Below are 15,143 nucleotides of genomic sequence, written 5' to 3'. Positions count from 1 at the left end.
TAAGCTGCCCATGCACCCCCATACCATCAGAGAGGCAGGCTTTTAAACTGTGAGCTGGATGGCCCCTTTCCTCTTTAGTATGGAGGACGTAGAGTTTCAGATTTGGATGCATCTGACCTCAGAACAGTTCTGCATTTTGCCTCAGTGCTTTTTGAATTCATGAAGCTCTTCGGATGAGAAGCGAAACTTCAACTACAAAACAGAAGTCCAGTTGTTTGAGGGGTTTTTTTAAACCTTTTTTTGGATTTACCATGTCCTGGATGACTAAGAATCTACACAAGCATCAGCTCATTTTACATTTTATGCAACATCCCAACTTTGTCAAAGTAGGAGTTGTATTATAGACATATTTACAGATTAAAAGCTTCATTTTGTTTGGAGGGACTTCAGTGAATCTGTCCGTCCTTCAACACCAAACTGCTGAGAGAGTGAATGTGTGTAGGGTCTGCAGGGTCTGACAGCACTTTTGTTGCTTCTTGTTTGTTCAAAGTTACCACTCTCTGTGTTGCCATGACAACAGCTGAAAGCTTTTCCATCTAGGAGTCATTTCAGCCGTCCCTCAGCTACTAATGGGGGGGGGGACCTGCAGCCTTTTCTGAGGAGCTCCCGTTTCTTTCTACAAACCTAGCTTTCCACATCTTTCTCCCTTTTCTGTCTCTGTTTTTTCCATCTGTCTGTCATCTGTCTCAATTTCTTTTCTCCATAACTGGAGCCATTTTTTCATCAGACAAATGCTCCATTTCTTTAGACACCTTCCTGTCCAAAATCAGACAGCCAGCTTAAGTCCAATTTGTGTCACTGCTTTATGCTGTATTTCCTGAATTACAGAAATTTGTTACACTTTCAGCCAAGAAAAAAAGAGGAAACATCTAGCGCTTTCAAAGAGGAGATTAATCAATCAGACCTCTTTACTGTTAACATGTAGGCAGATTATTAACTTATCATGAAAAGTATCTAAAATCTCCTGTAAAGAAAAACATCAGCAAAAAACCAAACAATAATTCTTGCTCTATCATCTTGTAAAAGTCAGTAGCTGTTTTTAAAGACAAAATAATGTAAAGAACTCGAGCTGACGTGCAGTAAAGGTAAGGTGACCGTAGGTGATCAGTTTCATAAAAACACAAACTTTTAAACTGTTTGGTTGATTTAAATCATGTGAGACAACACCTTTGCTCTTTCTTGCCATAAAACACATTAATGGCAGGAAGTGGTTGGTTTTACAGTGCATACAAGCATGTGAATATGCACATATCAAGATCATTTGTTTGTTTTCAGTTTTAACTTTGTCTTGGTTCAGGGAGCCAGAAGCTGATGGGTGCAGCAGATTACTGTAACCTGTGAAGTATTTTTATCATGATGCTGTATTTTAGTAATCCGAGTCAGTTTAAGACATGATCCCAGTTGATCAGTTATCTGAGGCTGAGCTGCAAACAAGGAGCTTTTAAGAAGTCCCCATCGTCTTTGTCCTGCTGCTCCCCCACAGTGGATCATCCTCCTCTTCAGATCCTCCTTCACTACGCCCAGCAACCTTCTGTTCCTCCTTTGTCCAATATGTCCACTGTCCGTCCTCTGCACACGTCCAAATCATCTCAGCCTTGCTTCCAAACCTGAGCGTCCCCTCTGATGGACCCATTTCTAATCCTCTCCACTTTGCTCTTCAGAGAACTTCCACCTGCTCCCTATCCTCACTACAAATCGCATGGTCATCTCCACTGGTCTACGTGACATCACAGTGTCTCTGTCCATGTCCTTATCTGAGTCAGTTTTAGGCACAAACACACAAATCAACTCATGGTTTTAAGTAAAACATCCTAAAAGATCAAATCTTCTTTTTGTGTTTGAATATTTCTCCTTCTGAACCTTTTCACCCTCCACTTTTCCTCAGACCAGTAACTTTTAGTTGTTCAGTAATGCAGCGGTCATGCAGACAACAAATACACTAAAAGGCTCAAGTCCATTTGGGTTTTTTGTCCACCTTATGAGTCGTGTTTATCCGTGCATTTTGTGCCTCTCAGCTCAGCATGGCAGCTTATTCCTCTCTCCTTGGAGCTCGCTGAGATTCTACTTTGCAGCACTTTTCTGTTTGTGTGCTTTTGGACCACAACAGGGCAGCTGTGACATAAAGGGTTCTGAAACAGGCGTGTAGTCCTCCAAAACACAGAGTCTCCTCTGGACTCTGGGCCATTTCAGAAACAGCTTTCTAATCCTGTTCTTCACTGAGAAGATCTTCAAGTTCAGGAGTTTTATAAGAGCTGCAAACTGAAAGACTTTTTGTTAAATACCAGCTTTGTTTTACATCTTTGTTCTCAGGGTTTTTGGTACTTTTAGTTCTTCCTGTTCAGGATCTGAGACTGTACTTCACTTTGTTATTAGAAGTTACTTTAAAAACGATCCCATTCCTATTATAATGAACATCTTTACAATTATTACCTCTTCATTCAGGTAAACTCTGAGAGGGATATGATTCACCGCTAATCTCAGAATCACTAATGGTGATTTAAAACAGCTAAATGACAGAAAGGAAAACACAGGGATTAAAGAGATATTCCAAACATTCTGCAGTGGGGTTTTTGTGAAAAAATTATGAATAGGGATGTAACGGGACACTTATTCCACGGGACGAGACGGGATTCTAGATCATCAAGAACGAGACGAGTTGATATTTCAACTTTATCATAAGAAAAATATTTTGCTGCAAATTCAACTGCTTGCCAGATCCAACTCATTTACACAAGGGACTAAAATTAAAACCTGATCAAGGGCTAACCTTTTCTTCAGTATTTTCTTGAAAATAAATTGATAAATTTGTCAAGTTTTTTAGATTTATTCTGTCAAAAGTTGTTTCAGGACGGCAACATTTGTTCTGATCGTATCAAACGGGCCATTGATGGCGTGTTCAAGTGAATCCACTTCCAAAACAGATTTTAAAACCACCTCAGTTTATAAAAATCAACAGAGGTTTATACAAACACTTTCATTTAAACCTTAAAGTTACATTGCACAGTTATTTCAGCAGAAATATTATAAATTTCTTGTTGGAATTGACCCCTGGCTACACCAAAGGCTGCAGCTAGCTAGCTGATCCTGCTGCTATTTGTGCTTTAAATAACTGTTCGTACGTTTTATTTACAGCACTCCACTGCAAAATGGCCTAATTATCCTTTCAGTGTAAAATCTGTATTATATATTAGACAATTATACTTCTCCTTCTGCCTTTAAACTAATCATCTACAGCCGATGTGTGAACCATCAGCTGATGTCTGTTTACAGAAAAACGTTTTTCATTTTCCTGTCCTAAATGTCACACGGTGACGTGTCTAAAAGTTTAATTACAAACTTGTTTGAAATAAATTGTGTGTGTTTCTGCCCACCTGCTGCTCACAGAGTTTCTTCTGAATCTCATCGCTGTGGCAGACCCTGTAGACCACAGGTTTGGACAGCTCTGTCTCGATGCGGGACAGCCACGTCCGCAGGTTGCTCATGTTCTTATCAAGCTGCTGAACGGTCACCAGCGTCTCCTTCAGCTTTCTCACCCTGACAGGAAAGGAGAGCACATTAAATAGACCTTTAATACAACATCAAAAGTTCCTTCAAGATGTGTTTTTTTTATTTGGACTCTAAAGATTGGAGCTGAACCTGTGAGAAGCAATATTAAATAAAAGAAAAACATTTTAAGTTTGTAAAGTTGAAGCCTCAAGTTAAAGCTGCTGTTATACTGTTTGCCATGCATCTTTGTGTATTCTGAAATTATTTTTCCATGGGTCAAAACGATATGAAATAAAGAGCTCATTGCAAAAAGTTAAACCCTGTGATAAACATGATGTAAAGTTTCTGCTACATATGCAGTAGCATGGTCTAAGCTACGTTGCTGTGGTGCAACCATTTTATTGATTTTGTGGCGTTTTGTTCTTCCATGTGATGGAGCTGCACCATTACGGTCGCCCCTTAGATCCTGAATTTAATAAAAGTGTCAGAAGCAATTTAAAGCCAGAAACTATATCAGGATAAGGGTTTAACTTGGGTACTATTGGATACTATTATTACTGTTCTATAATGTAGAAGTTATTTGGCAGCTGCTGCATCGGCCCCTCAAAATTTTTTCTATTTGTGTTTAGATTAATTATTGTTTAGGATTGACAAGAATGTAAAAAAAAAATACTAATAAAAAAAGTCAAAACAAATTCTTCATCATTAGATGTTTTCAGTTTTACTGAAAGGACATTTAGAAGCATTACTTTTAAAAATAATCCATCTAACGGCTAATTATAAGCTTAACTACACATTTAATGTTAGTTCATGTCTGCTGTTCACAAAAACACAGTTTAATGATGCAACAAGAAGCTGCTGCTGAACCTGGATGGATGGATGGATGGATGGATGGATGGATGGATGGATGGATGGATGGATGGATGGATGGATGGATGGATGGATGGACAAGCTGCTGTGATCACAGCTAAATATTAAAATGCTCTCTGGAGTCACACAGCGTGTAAGCTGCTACTATCACTCACACACACACACACACACACACCCAGCTCTGACGGACGAGCAGACGAGTGTCTTCCTGCCAGGGTGCGNCCCCCCCCCCCCCCATCAGAACCGATCTGTCCCCCCTCCACTGCCTGTTCAGGAGCCTTCCACGGAGGCACAAAGGACGGGGAGAGAGGTACTTACAGACCGGTGAGAAGCCTTCTTCACCACGATGGCTCATCTGCTAACAGGAAGTAATCCTCCACCCCTCCCCCCTCCTCTGTCCATCTTCCTCCTCCCAGCTGTTTCAAACATCTGGATGCTGCAACACCTTCCTCAGAGACCCAGACTGTCAAATCTCCCTGATAAAATGTTTTTACTACATTAATCTAATTTCTAATTATCTGTATGTAAAGCAAAAACGTTTGTTTTTTATGCGTTTTATTTTATTTATTTTTCTTTATACTCATCACTGAAAACAAAGTAGCAACTCAGACGACTCCTGACACTAAAATCACTGTGGAAACTTAGATCTGCAACAAGAATAATCACCATGGCAACCAGCTCAGAGAGAACTGTTGCACCTTGTGTTTCTTCTGTAGGTGATAAATTAATGAGATGAATGGCTCCCCAGGCAGAAGAAGAAATATGTGTTTGGACCAGGTGGGGGTGGGGGGATTGAGGAGGAGCAGTGCTCTCCAACAATAAACATCTGCCTCACGTGCATCTTATTCAGACAAAGAGCAGAGCGGACGGTGGCCCCCGAGGATGAGGGCCCTTTGGTACAAAGGCTGGTGTTAGCAGACGGCAGCTGCTGGGTGGGGGACAGAACGCCCGGTCTGCTCTGAGGGACAAAGGCGAGCAGCAGGACACTGTCAACGTCTCTAATCCCTCTGCAAGTCCAACCTCTGCAGTCATCTTGTCCAACGTGGTGAGGCAAGACACAGACAAAGGCAGAGGGATGACTCTGATTAGCTCCTCCTGAACTCCAAAACAGCTAATCCAAATATATGAGGGACATCCTGTCATCACTGACTCTGAATCAGCTGCTCCTGAACTTATCCAACTATGTGACACAAAGACCGAGGGATGATTCTATCAGCTCCTCCTGAACTCCAGAGCAGCTTATCCAAACATATGACAGAGTACTGTTGGACTCTGGCTGTGGATCAGTCAGAGAACATCTTCATGCTTTGCAACAAAACTGTAGTTCAAAGAACCAGAAGTCAAAGAGAGAGCAAGTTATGGGCTGTTCAAGGCTTTATAAAAATAAAAAAGTGCTTTTCCATTTAAAGTATTTTTGATTGATTGTCCCAATAATGACAAAATATCAGGTAAGAATTATTAATGTTTTAAAAGTTGGGAATCCAAAAGTCTTCTAGAGATTTTCTAAAGATGAACATTTTTTACCAGAATGGTGTCACCTTTTAATGAATAGTAACTGCTACTACGGGCAGAGGTACGATTTGAAGTATGAAGTGAGCAGCGCTAAGAGGATGATGTGACGACATCTTTACACGCTAACACTGCTGTTCACTGAGGTAAAGTGAAGGAAAAGCTATGAAAAGGTGGTTAAAGTGCAGAATTTTAAAAGAACTTTCAGTCATGACTCCAGCTGTTCACCGACTCTGTCAGCTAATCTGAACCAATCCAACCATCTTCTCAGCCTGGCCTACCTGGCCTCGATGTGGTCAAACAGGTGCTGCCAGCGGTCGTTGACGTCCTTCAGCTTGTCGTTGAGCTCAGCTTCTTTAGTCTTGTTGCTGGCTGTGATAAGTTGTTCGCCGAGCTGCTTTAGGTGGGTTTTATTCTCACTGAACAGGTTGATCTCCTCCATACAGTCCTAATTAGGACACAAGTAAAAAGAAAGAAAATAATATTTATTCAAGCTTTAAATTGCTTTGTTTCAGATTTTATTGAAATGATTCCCTTTAACTGATCTCAGTCTGGCTGCTGGAAACATAAACATAAAGACATGAGGACAGGAACAAGGCTTTTGCCCAGATCAGTGAGTTTGGCTCATCAATGGTTAGATAAATATGTGGCTGTTTCTGGTTCTCCTGATACCTGGGACTGAGGTGGAACTGGATCAAATCACTGAACTGTGGTGTGGCAAACAATGAGCTTTATATGGCAAGCCAATAACGTATTTATTCTTTTATTTTTGATATCAAGCACCATTCTTGTAGACTAGTTTATAGCTACGCTGCACTAGTTGAACGAACACTCATACTACTATTATATACCAACTAGTAACACTTTTACACCAGCCACTAGAAACATTTTTTATACCAACAACTTTTTATACCAACTAGTTGGAGTACGAGTCCAACTGGTCTGCCAAGGTGCTGCACTAGTAGCCCAAACATCTAGTTAGCTTTTTAGCACACTAGTGGACAACTGAACCAAACTAGCAGACAAGTTAACCAGTGAGAATCAGCAACCTTTAAATGTAACTAACCAACACAAATTCTGCCTTTTACTCCACCAGTGACTTAAACATGCACACTAGTTGGTTAGGTGAATCAACCAGTGCGCATATAAGGTAACTAGTTAACTGGTTGACCAGTAACCTTCACACCTTACAGACAAAGGTCATATGACAATAATTCACTTCCTCTGACCCATTCTTATCTGTGTTTCAGCTGCAGATTCTCACCTTCTTCAGTTTTTCCACCATCTCCTCAATGTTCAGGTCCGAGTTGTGCTCCACCTTGTTCTCCATCTGTGTGAGCCAATCACAAAGCTCCTGGTTCTTCTCATTGAAGATGATCCACGCGTTGAGGCGGTCGGCGATCTCCTGTTTCCTCAGAGACACCTAATATGAAGAAGATTGGAATAAACTTTGTTGTTTTCGGATTCCTGAGCTGGACCAGATTCAGCTATGGCTGGTTTATCGTCTCTGGTTAAAGATGACGTGGCCTGTACTTTCCAACTTTCCTCTGTTTCACTTGGAAACGATGACTAATACAGCATTATTCTGGCATGCAAAGTTAAAACGATTTGACTGTTACCGCACAAAGAGTTGCTTAAAAACAGACAACAAAAACATGCATCTAGGTTTCTATACAGTGTATACAACAACGAAGAACCAAACAGAAAATATATCAGGAGGAATTTTGTTATAAGAACACTTTAGCAAAACAATTTGTTTCAAATTTTTTGGGTTGCATGAAAAAATAGGCAAAACAAACAACAAACCACCAGTTTGACAACCAACCTTAAAAGGTGATTTCCAAAAATCTGAGTGTGATTAACACCAATGGTATTCATTTGTTGAAATATGGTTGATCTGTTTTGGAGTTTATTTTTAGGCCTCATCCTTCATTTTGTCCCTTACCTGTTCACTTTTTTCAGCCAACATATGCCGAGGTTTTTGTCCAGTAGCTCTTTGGGTTCATCTTTGGCAGATGCAACTGAAGAAATGGGCACTGTGTGTTTGAGGCAAGCTGCTAGAAAACGAGTCAAAGCTACATCTTCAGGTTGACTTTCTGCTAAAAGTACAGTTATCGATGGAAAACTCTTCAGTTCAGTGCCTTTTGTGCTTGTTGTTTCAGTCTAAAGTGACCTAAATTCTAGATTGATATAAAAACCTTTTCTTGAAAAAGGTCATATTCAAAAACATGACTAATAATCAGCAGAAAATGTTCAAATACAGTAAAGAAAGTTTGGCTGCCTGGAAGCTAAATTTAAAAAGATGAGGACTGGATCAGGAGTTTTGCACAGTCTTATGTTTTTAAGAGAGTCAGAAGCCCCTTTAGTCCATCACACATCTGTCCTTCCACCATGTGTTCCCACAACGCCCCTCACCTTGAAGCAGAGCTCCTCCCACTGGCAGTGCAGGTGCTCCACCTGTTCCTGCAGCAGCAGCATGTCATCTGCGATGATGTACCGGGACAGATCCGTCTTCATGGTGCTCAGCTCCGTCAGGCTTTCAGCCCAGTCCTCCAGGGAGTCCTCGTTCTCCTGCATACCATAACACACACAGAGCGCCACAGCAAACTGTCAGAGTCCCTCCTCCACAAACACAGCCACCGTCTCTCCGCTCAGCTTTCTGCCCTTCTGTCTGTTTCTCCCCGCCCAGAGAAAGGATTATGGGCCACAGGCTGCGGGTCAGGCCGGGCCGGGTCGGGCCGGGCTGGGCTGGGGGAGGGGTAGCTGCTGAGGGGGAGGGGATGAGCTGGGATTCAAACTACACCTAACCTAGCAAACCTTTACCACTCAATACTCCACCCACAAGCTGCCAGCAGAACTTTAGGAGTTGTTGTTAAAAACCATTCTTAGCTAAATACAGCTCTGAAGGGCCTCAGTGTGCACTGAAAAGGCTTTAATCATCATATGTCTGTTAGTCTGAACACAATCTGTCCAGAGCCAAGCAGTAGAACTGCCATCTGAACTGACATGACCCCACACAAGCTTGATTAAAGATAATTAAACAGAAATCCTTGGGAATATTCTGAAGATTAGCCTGTTTTTGTTTCAGCTGAAAGGTGAATAAACCCTTTATCAAAAACCAAATGACAGTTTGGTTGGGATTTTATTAATCAAAGTGGATTACAGGATGCTGTACGGGGGAATTTTTCTTTGGTTTAATGTTTGTTCGGATTATTTTTAGACCCAATGTTGTCAGTGTAAGCTATAATGTGCTGTCAATCAGAGGATAACAGTCTGAGCAGCGTGATGTTGCATTAGATCCACCTGATTAAACAGTGCTCAGTGGAGTTTTAAGAGTTAAAGTTTTCCATCTTCTTTCACAAGATTAGGTCATTAAGCTTATTAAGTAATAAGATGACAAAAATGCAACTGAACTGAGTGTGAACTGTGTTAAAATCATAATGTAATTTCTGCAGGAAATCAGCCTGCTGTCACAGTGTTTCTGCAGACAGATCAGCTAAATATCAGCTGATCACAGAAACATTTCAGGGACGAAGTAACTGCAGGGTGCGAGCTGACCACTTACAGTCAGATAACCCAGCCTCAGAGACTTATTGTTCCACGGAAGGTTTGGGTCGAAACACAGTTAGCTGTAAAACTATCTGCTGTGGTAGTAGCTGAGAGTCATCCCTAACACATACTTTGAGGGCCAACAGACCACTGAGATCTTTGTTTAAAACTGATATTCAAGGCTGTGGAGAGCTACTCTGATTGTTGGTGTTAACTGACACCTTCTAATAAAACACATGATTTCAGTGGAATCCCAAAGAGGATCTTAACTTTCCAGCAGTCCATCCCAGGTCTTCCTACAGAGACACCGGTCAGCTGTGTCCACATGAAAACCTTTCAGCGAGGACTGACAGACGTGTCTGTGGTTTGGACTGACTGATGTTTCTGCAGAAGGTACCTTGTCAAATGTCTCTTCACTCTGCAGGTCAGAGTCAGAATCTGACACCGACTGGTCCAGTTTGCTCCTCGTGTTCTGCAGCTGCATCATGCTGTTTGTGATTCCAGCCTCAAAGCGCTCCCAGTTCTGAAACACAAAAACAAATCTGAGTACGATGGGATCTTCCAGAGAGCAGAAACCAGTTAGGCTCCTTTGTCTTTGACTTTCTGAAGCGCAGTCATTAATTAGAGCTGATTGGATTAAGGTGTCTGCAGCCCTCAGAGACAGATGGAGGATGTCTTTATATTTAGACACAAAAATCCAGGTAGACTTTACAATCAGCTTATACAGACTTGTATTTTACATCCACCTGCAGTTACATGACATGAGGACTAACAGATTTATGTTGGTTTTTCTGGAAATATTTCAATTGAATATAAATAAATACAGTAGCACTCTCAGGATTTGAATCTTGGTCTAAAAACTTAAATGATTGCATAAAGTAGTGATGAAAGCTCAGTGGCTCAGTGTGGGTTCATCCATCCACTGGCACCAAATGTTTAAACCCTAACCTGGGGGGCAGCTCTTTGTGGCTTTGACCAAAAAGAACATGAAAATATATCTTACTTCTTTTCAGAAACACAATAAGAAATTCTAGTTTTAGCTTTTTATTTTGCCCAATTTGATATAAATATGTAAAGAAACTTTCTGTGACTGGATAATACAAAACAGACTGATCAGCTTGTGCTAACTGCTTCATTATTCCAACTTGCAGACACACGGAGGGATTTCTCTCTAAAATCCACCAGAAAATGACACATTTTTACCACAAATCGCCCATGACCTGTTATGACTCATTAATCAAGGATTAGTGTTGCTTGACTGACAATAATAAACACCAAAACAGCAATAACTGTTATTATTGTGCTAAAATTTGATGTGGTAGAAGCAGAGAGTCATCCTGAACACATACTTTGAGTGCTAACAGATCAGAGATCTTTGTTCAAAACTGTGACATGAAAAACGGTGAGTGATGCCTGTTTTTTAGTTGATTTCAGGCCAAATGAAGCACAGACAAGTTTTCTTTCCATTTCAAACCAGAACAGACAGAAAAATGTTTTCTTAGCAGTTAGATTGTATTCAGATAGAACTAAGTACAGGTCTGAATGGCCTCCAAACGCAGCGATCATGGATTGAAAATGAAACGTTTTTACAAGAACAACTGAAGTGTACCACTGCTCCTAAGAGCAACGGTGTAACCACAAAGTTTTCTCTACTTGCCTTGATGATGGCCTCATTGAGATCCATCTGCGTACCCAGCAGGCTGTGAAGGCTTTCCCACTCGTCCCGCAGCGTTCCCAGATCCCTCTGCAGCCGAGTCTGGGTCTCCTGGTCTGCCATGGAGAAGAGCTGCCGACCCACCTCCAGAGTGTGGAGGAAGGTGCTCTGATGCCGCTGGAACAGCAGCTCTGTATGCTGAGGAGAGCAGGACCAGAGCAGCTACAAGTCTCTGCTGTTTGGGGTTTACTGAATAATGATGGCATTATGGGATGTTCTTGAATGAACTGATAAGAGTTCAACCACATCACTTCTCATCATTCTCAGTTAAATTCAATGCAGTATTTCTGAAATCAGCTGTTAGCTATAAAATTCCACCAATCACTTCCAACTTCCTGTTCTTAGATCATGTGATTAGTTTAAGCCAGTGAAGTCAGTTTTAAGAAATAAAACCTGAAACTGTCCTGATAAACCCAACAGTCTCAGCATATCTAACAGAATAACTGTTTAATTGTCTCTGCTGTAATAATCAGAAACCTCCCAAACTTTGGCCCGTTCTCAGTCCGTCCCACCTGGAGGTCCTGCAGGGAGCGCCGGAGCTGCTGGAGGCTGCAGTGGGTCGGCCCCCCGAGGGGAAGGAGGGTCTGCGTGTCCGACAGGAACCTCTGCAGCTTCCCCAGGCTGCGACTGTAAACATGCCAGGTTCTCAGGAGTCCCTCCACCGTGGAGCTCCTGTGGTCGGCCCGCTGCACCGCCCGCTGCCACAGCTCCCGCAGCTGGGCCAGCTTCAGGACAAAGTCCCTCCTGGATCAGACAAGAAAAGAAAACTGTCAACCTGGCAGGATTTTAAAGAGGACATTCACACCAAACAACTTTTGAGTGACACTGACATCAAAACTAAATGTGAAGCTCTTGAGTGATGTAGATTTATGAAGGGCATCAAACATAAGCACTGAAGTCTGTTTTTCCTTTGTTTCTGTCTTGGTTTACAACTTGCTGCTCCTTCCTCAGCTTTGAAAAACCATCTCCATCCAGCTGTCAACACAATCTGTTTGAAAAGTTCTCTGTAACTTTGTTTAATGAGAGGACCTCCTCACCTGTCCTCCACCTCTCCTCTCTGCAGCAGTTGAAGAGCTTCGGTGATGACTGAATGGAGAATCTGATGACCGATGGTGAGCTCGACCTGAAACCTCTGAAACACCAGAACAACATCCTCTCTATCAGCTCCGACTGAGTTTGACCTCGGCCAAGAAGGTTATGTTTTTGGTAGTGTTGGTCTGTTAGATAGGTTACTTTAAAACTAATGAACAGATTTAGATAGAATTCTGAGGAAATGTTGGTGTTCTCACAAAAAAACAAGCCATTAAATATTTGTGATGATCTGGATTGTACAAGAGTTCAATGGCGTCAGAGACCTTCTGGCAGTGGCGGAGGTTTGCGCTCTCTAAGTGCTTCTACTTATTAATGAGTTTCTCAGTGAGACGCTCCTTGTGTTTAATACCTTGTGCGTACAGAGTTGCTTCCTGAGGCCGACGTAAGAACCAGCAATGTCCACTGCCAGACTGTCTTCCATCCTCTGCAGGAAGTCCATCCAGCTCTCACACTTCTGCTCAAATGTCTGCTGTTTCAGCGCGTCTGTCTGCAGCTCACTGCACAATAAAGCATCACTTTTTCACTTCAGCAGATGGTTTTTAATCTTCCAAGTAATTCTACTTAAAAGTCACAAACACTAGTTTTTTGTAATCGATCAGTTCTCAGAGTCTGTGTTTGGAATCACTCCCAGCTACTACTACCCACATTCAATATCTGTAAAACTGACTGAGGTACAGCCATGTTTCTGTTTGCTAGAGTTGATTAGCTGTGGCAGCCATCTTGAATCCGATCAACTCCAGAAGAGAATCAGTTGTAGACGCTCATCCAATGATTGCATTCATTAAAATTTGTCCAATCAGGTTTCAGCTTCTGTTAAGACATTCTGGGATGACATCAAAAACGCAAGAAAAGCTGAAAAGATACAGACTGATTGTTACTAACAAATGGAATTTTGTAAAACCTAATAAAAAGGTAAAATATCGCCATCAACTGTTTGGACATAAAATGTAGGCGAGGTAAATGTATGGAGGACTCTTTAGTATGAAAACATTGTAGCACTTCTGATTGGCTGCTCCTCCTACAGTATTGAAAAATACAAAGTAAAACGTGTTTACATCAGGAAGAGTGACCTCTGACTTCTAAATGGGTCACAAAAAGTTGGACTTTCCATGACGGAACTGGGGTTTTAGATCTTTAAACATTTTTTACACAATCATCGTTTAAATTGGAGGATTTTTGGAGATTTTACCACAGTGTGTTCAACTTGGAGTGTAAACTTTCCAACATTTCTGCAAATGCTTTTTATTTCCTTTACTCTTCTTCTACAGTTTTTCCACCCAAATGTAGAAATTTAGTCAGTCTAGAGCAGAGGTGGCCAATCCTGGTCCTCAGGGCCACCATCCTGCATGTTTTACTTGTTCCTCTGCTCCAACACAGCTGATCTGGATCAGTGGGTGATTAACAGGCTTCTGCAGGACATGAAGAGGAGATTTAACCTCTGAATCAGGTGTGCTGGAGCAGAGGAACAAGGAAAACTAACGATCGTTAAAACTAACGATGAATGTTAGTTTAAGGCAGGTATGTTGGCAGCCTTCAGCATTTCTTCAGGAAGTTTCTAGTTTTGCTTTAGGTTTTTCTACAATGCCCTCCTTCATGCTTGATGACCCACTGACCTGCACGCCTCCTCGGCTCTGGCGGAGGCGTCCACCCAACAGTGGTTGAGGCGTTGCAGGCGGTGTGCAGCAGCATCACCTGGTGTCAGGCTGCAGCTCAACTCATTGAGGACGTCCAGGTCAGCAGACATGCTGCTGAGCTGCAGGAGGTCAGACTGAAACACACGAGAGAACAAGACTCAAACATTACATCATCCACCCATTTAGTCAGCTGGAAAATAAACTTCATTCTGAACAGTTTCATTTGTTCCTTTTCACCTTCCTCTGACAACCTTTCATTCTGCTTTCAAAGGTGACGACTGATGAACACAAATTAATTTGGAAGTAAACAGTAAATCATGCTGACAGCATAGAATCAAGTCCTCACTGAACGGCAGAGCAGCTGTTTTTTAATTAAACTGCACAATTTGAACAACTTAGCAACTGAATACACAAAATATTAGGACAAGATTCATAAATTCTGTTTAAAACAAGTTAAAAAAACCTGAACATGTGGTCTCACCTGTCCTGTCTGAGGTGGGTTCTCCAGGAGCTGCTGCCAGACCTCCAGACTCCTCTCCAGTACCTCCAGGTCGTTCTGAAACTCCTGCAGCAGCTTAAGCTCCTCCTAAACACAGATCAGACATGTGACACCAGACCGGGCATGTCGTCGAATCTAGGTCACTGTGACAGGTAACACTCAGAGGCAGGTCACCTGAAAACTGCAAACCACTAAAAAACAAGCAGCAGGTTACAATGCAGAGATTTGAGTTCATTTAGTTTTAATAAAAAGAGGATTTTTTTTTTACCTGGTCAGCAGACTACATAATTTAAAGTTTGTCTTCAAAGTAAATATTTGTAAAGTCACAGTAATTATAAACATGTGCTCTGTAAGTCACAGTGAATATAAATCTTTGCTCTAAGTTACAAGCTCTGATCCATTCATAAAACTGTACCTGCAGCTGACCCAGCCTCCCTGTCAGCTTCTGGCTGAGCTGCAGGACATCATGTGACAACAAGCAGCTCTCTGATTGGACCAAGCTGGCAGCTGAAGGATCCAGGTAGCTGACCAGGTCCTTGGAGGCCTCCAGGACCCGTCTGACATCAGACTGCAGAGTGTTTGTTTGGTTCAAGAGCCTCTGAAACAAACCCAGACAAAATAATTGGACTTGTGAGACTTCTGAAAGTTCTGTCCTGCAAATCAGGCACTGATTTTAGATTTATAAATTATCTAATCTGAGACCAGATACAATCCAAAACACCAGACAATACGCATTTCAACATGAACTTTCTCTCATCTGTTGGAGGAAATAAATCAACAAACAAACACT

General features: G+C 41.8%; 1 protein-coding gene across 2 annotated transcripts in view; it reads right to left on the bottom strand.

Annotated features, from left to right (window-relative positions):
• Nucleotides 1–15,053, bottom strand: part of LOC108249619 (nesprin-2) — a 28,389-nt gene extending 13,336 nt beyond the window's left edge. The window contains exons 1-12 of one of the 2 annotated variants that reach the window (XM_017439104.3): nt 14,769–15,053; nt 14,336–14,440; nt 13,834–13,988; nt 12,570–12,717; nt 12,166–12,260; nt 11,641–11,872; nt 11,072–11,266; nt 9,812–9,937; nt 8,281–8,436; nt 7,130–7,288; nt 6,147–6,313; nt 3,372–3,534 (exon numbers count right to left, since the gene is read on the bottom strand). In XM_017439104.3, coding sequence (XP_017294593.1) covers nt 3,372–3,534; nt 6,147–6,313; nt 7,130–7,288; nt 8,281–8,436; nt 9,812–9,937; nt 11,072–11,266; nt 11,641–11,872; nt 12,166–12,260; nt 12,570–12,717; nt 13,834–13,964 — 1,572 coding nt within the window. In that variant the 5' untranslated portion in view covers nt 13,965–13,988; nt 14,336–14,440; nt 14,769–15,053. The remainder of the gene's footprint in view (nt 1–3,371; nt 3,535–6,146; nt 6,314–7,129; nt 7,289–8,280; nt 8,437–9,811; nt 9,938–11,071; nt 11,267–11,640; nt 11,873–12,165; nt 12,261–12,569; nt 12,718–13,833; nt 13,989–14,335; nt 14,441–14,768) is intronic. The other variant, XM_017439105.3, reaches the window with a different exon arrangement.
• Nucleotides 15,054–15,143: the final 90 nt, after the last annotated feature.

This window comes from Kryptolebias marmoratus, linkage group LG10, assembly GCF_001649575.2.
Source record: "Kryptolebias marmoratus isolate JLee-2015 linkage group LG10, ASM164957v2, whole genome shotgun sequence".
NCBI lineage: Eukaryota > Metazoa > Chordata > Actinopteri > Cyprinodontiformes > Rivulidae > Kryptolebias > Kryptolebias marmoratus.
The sequence above is the reverse complement of the archived record's forward strand: the minus strand, read 5'-3'. Positions and strand labels throughout refer to the sequence as shown.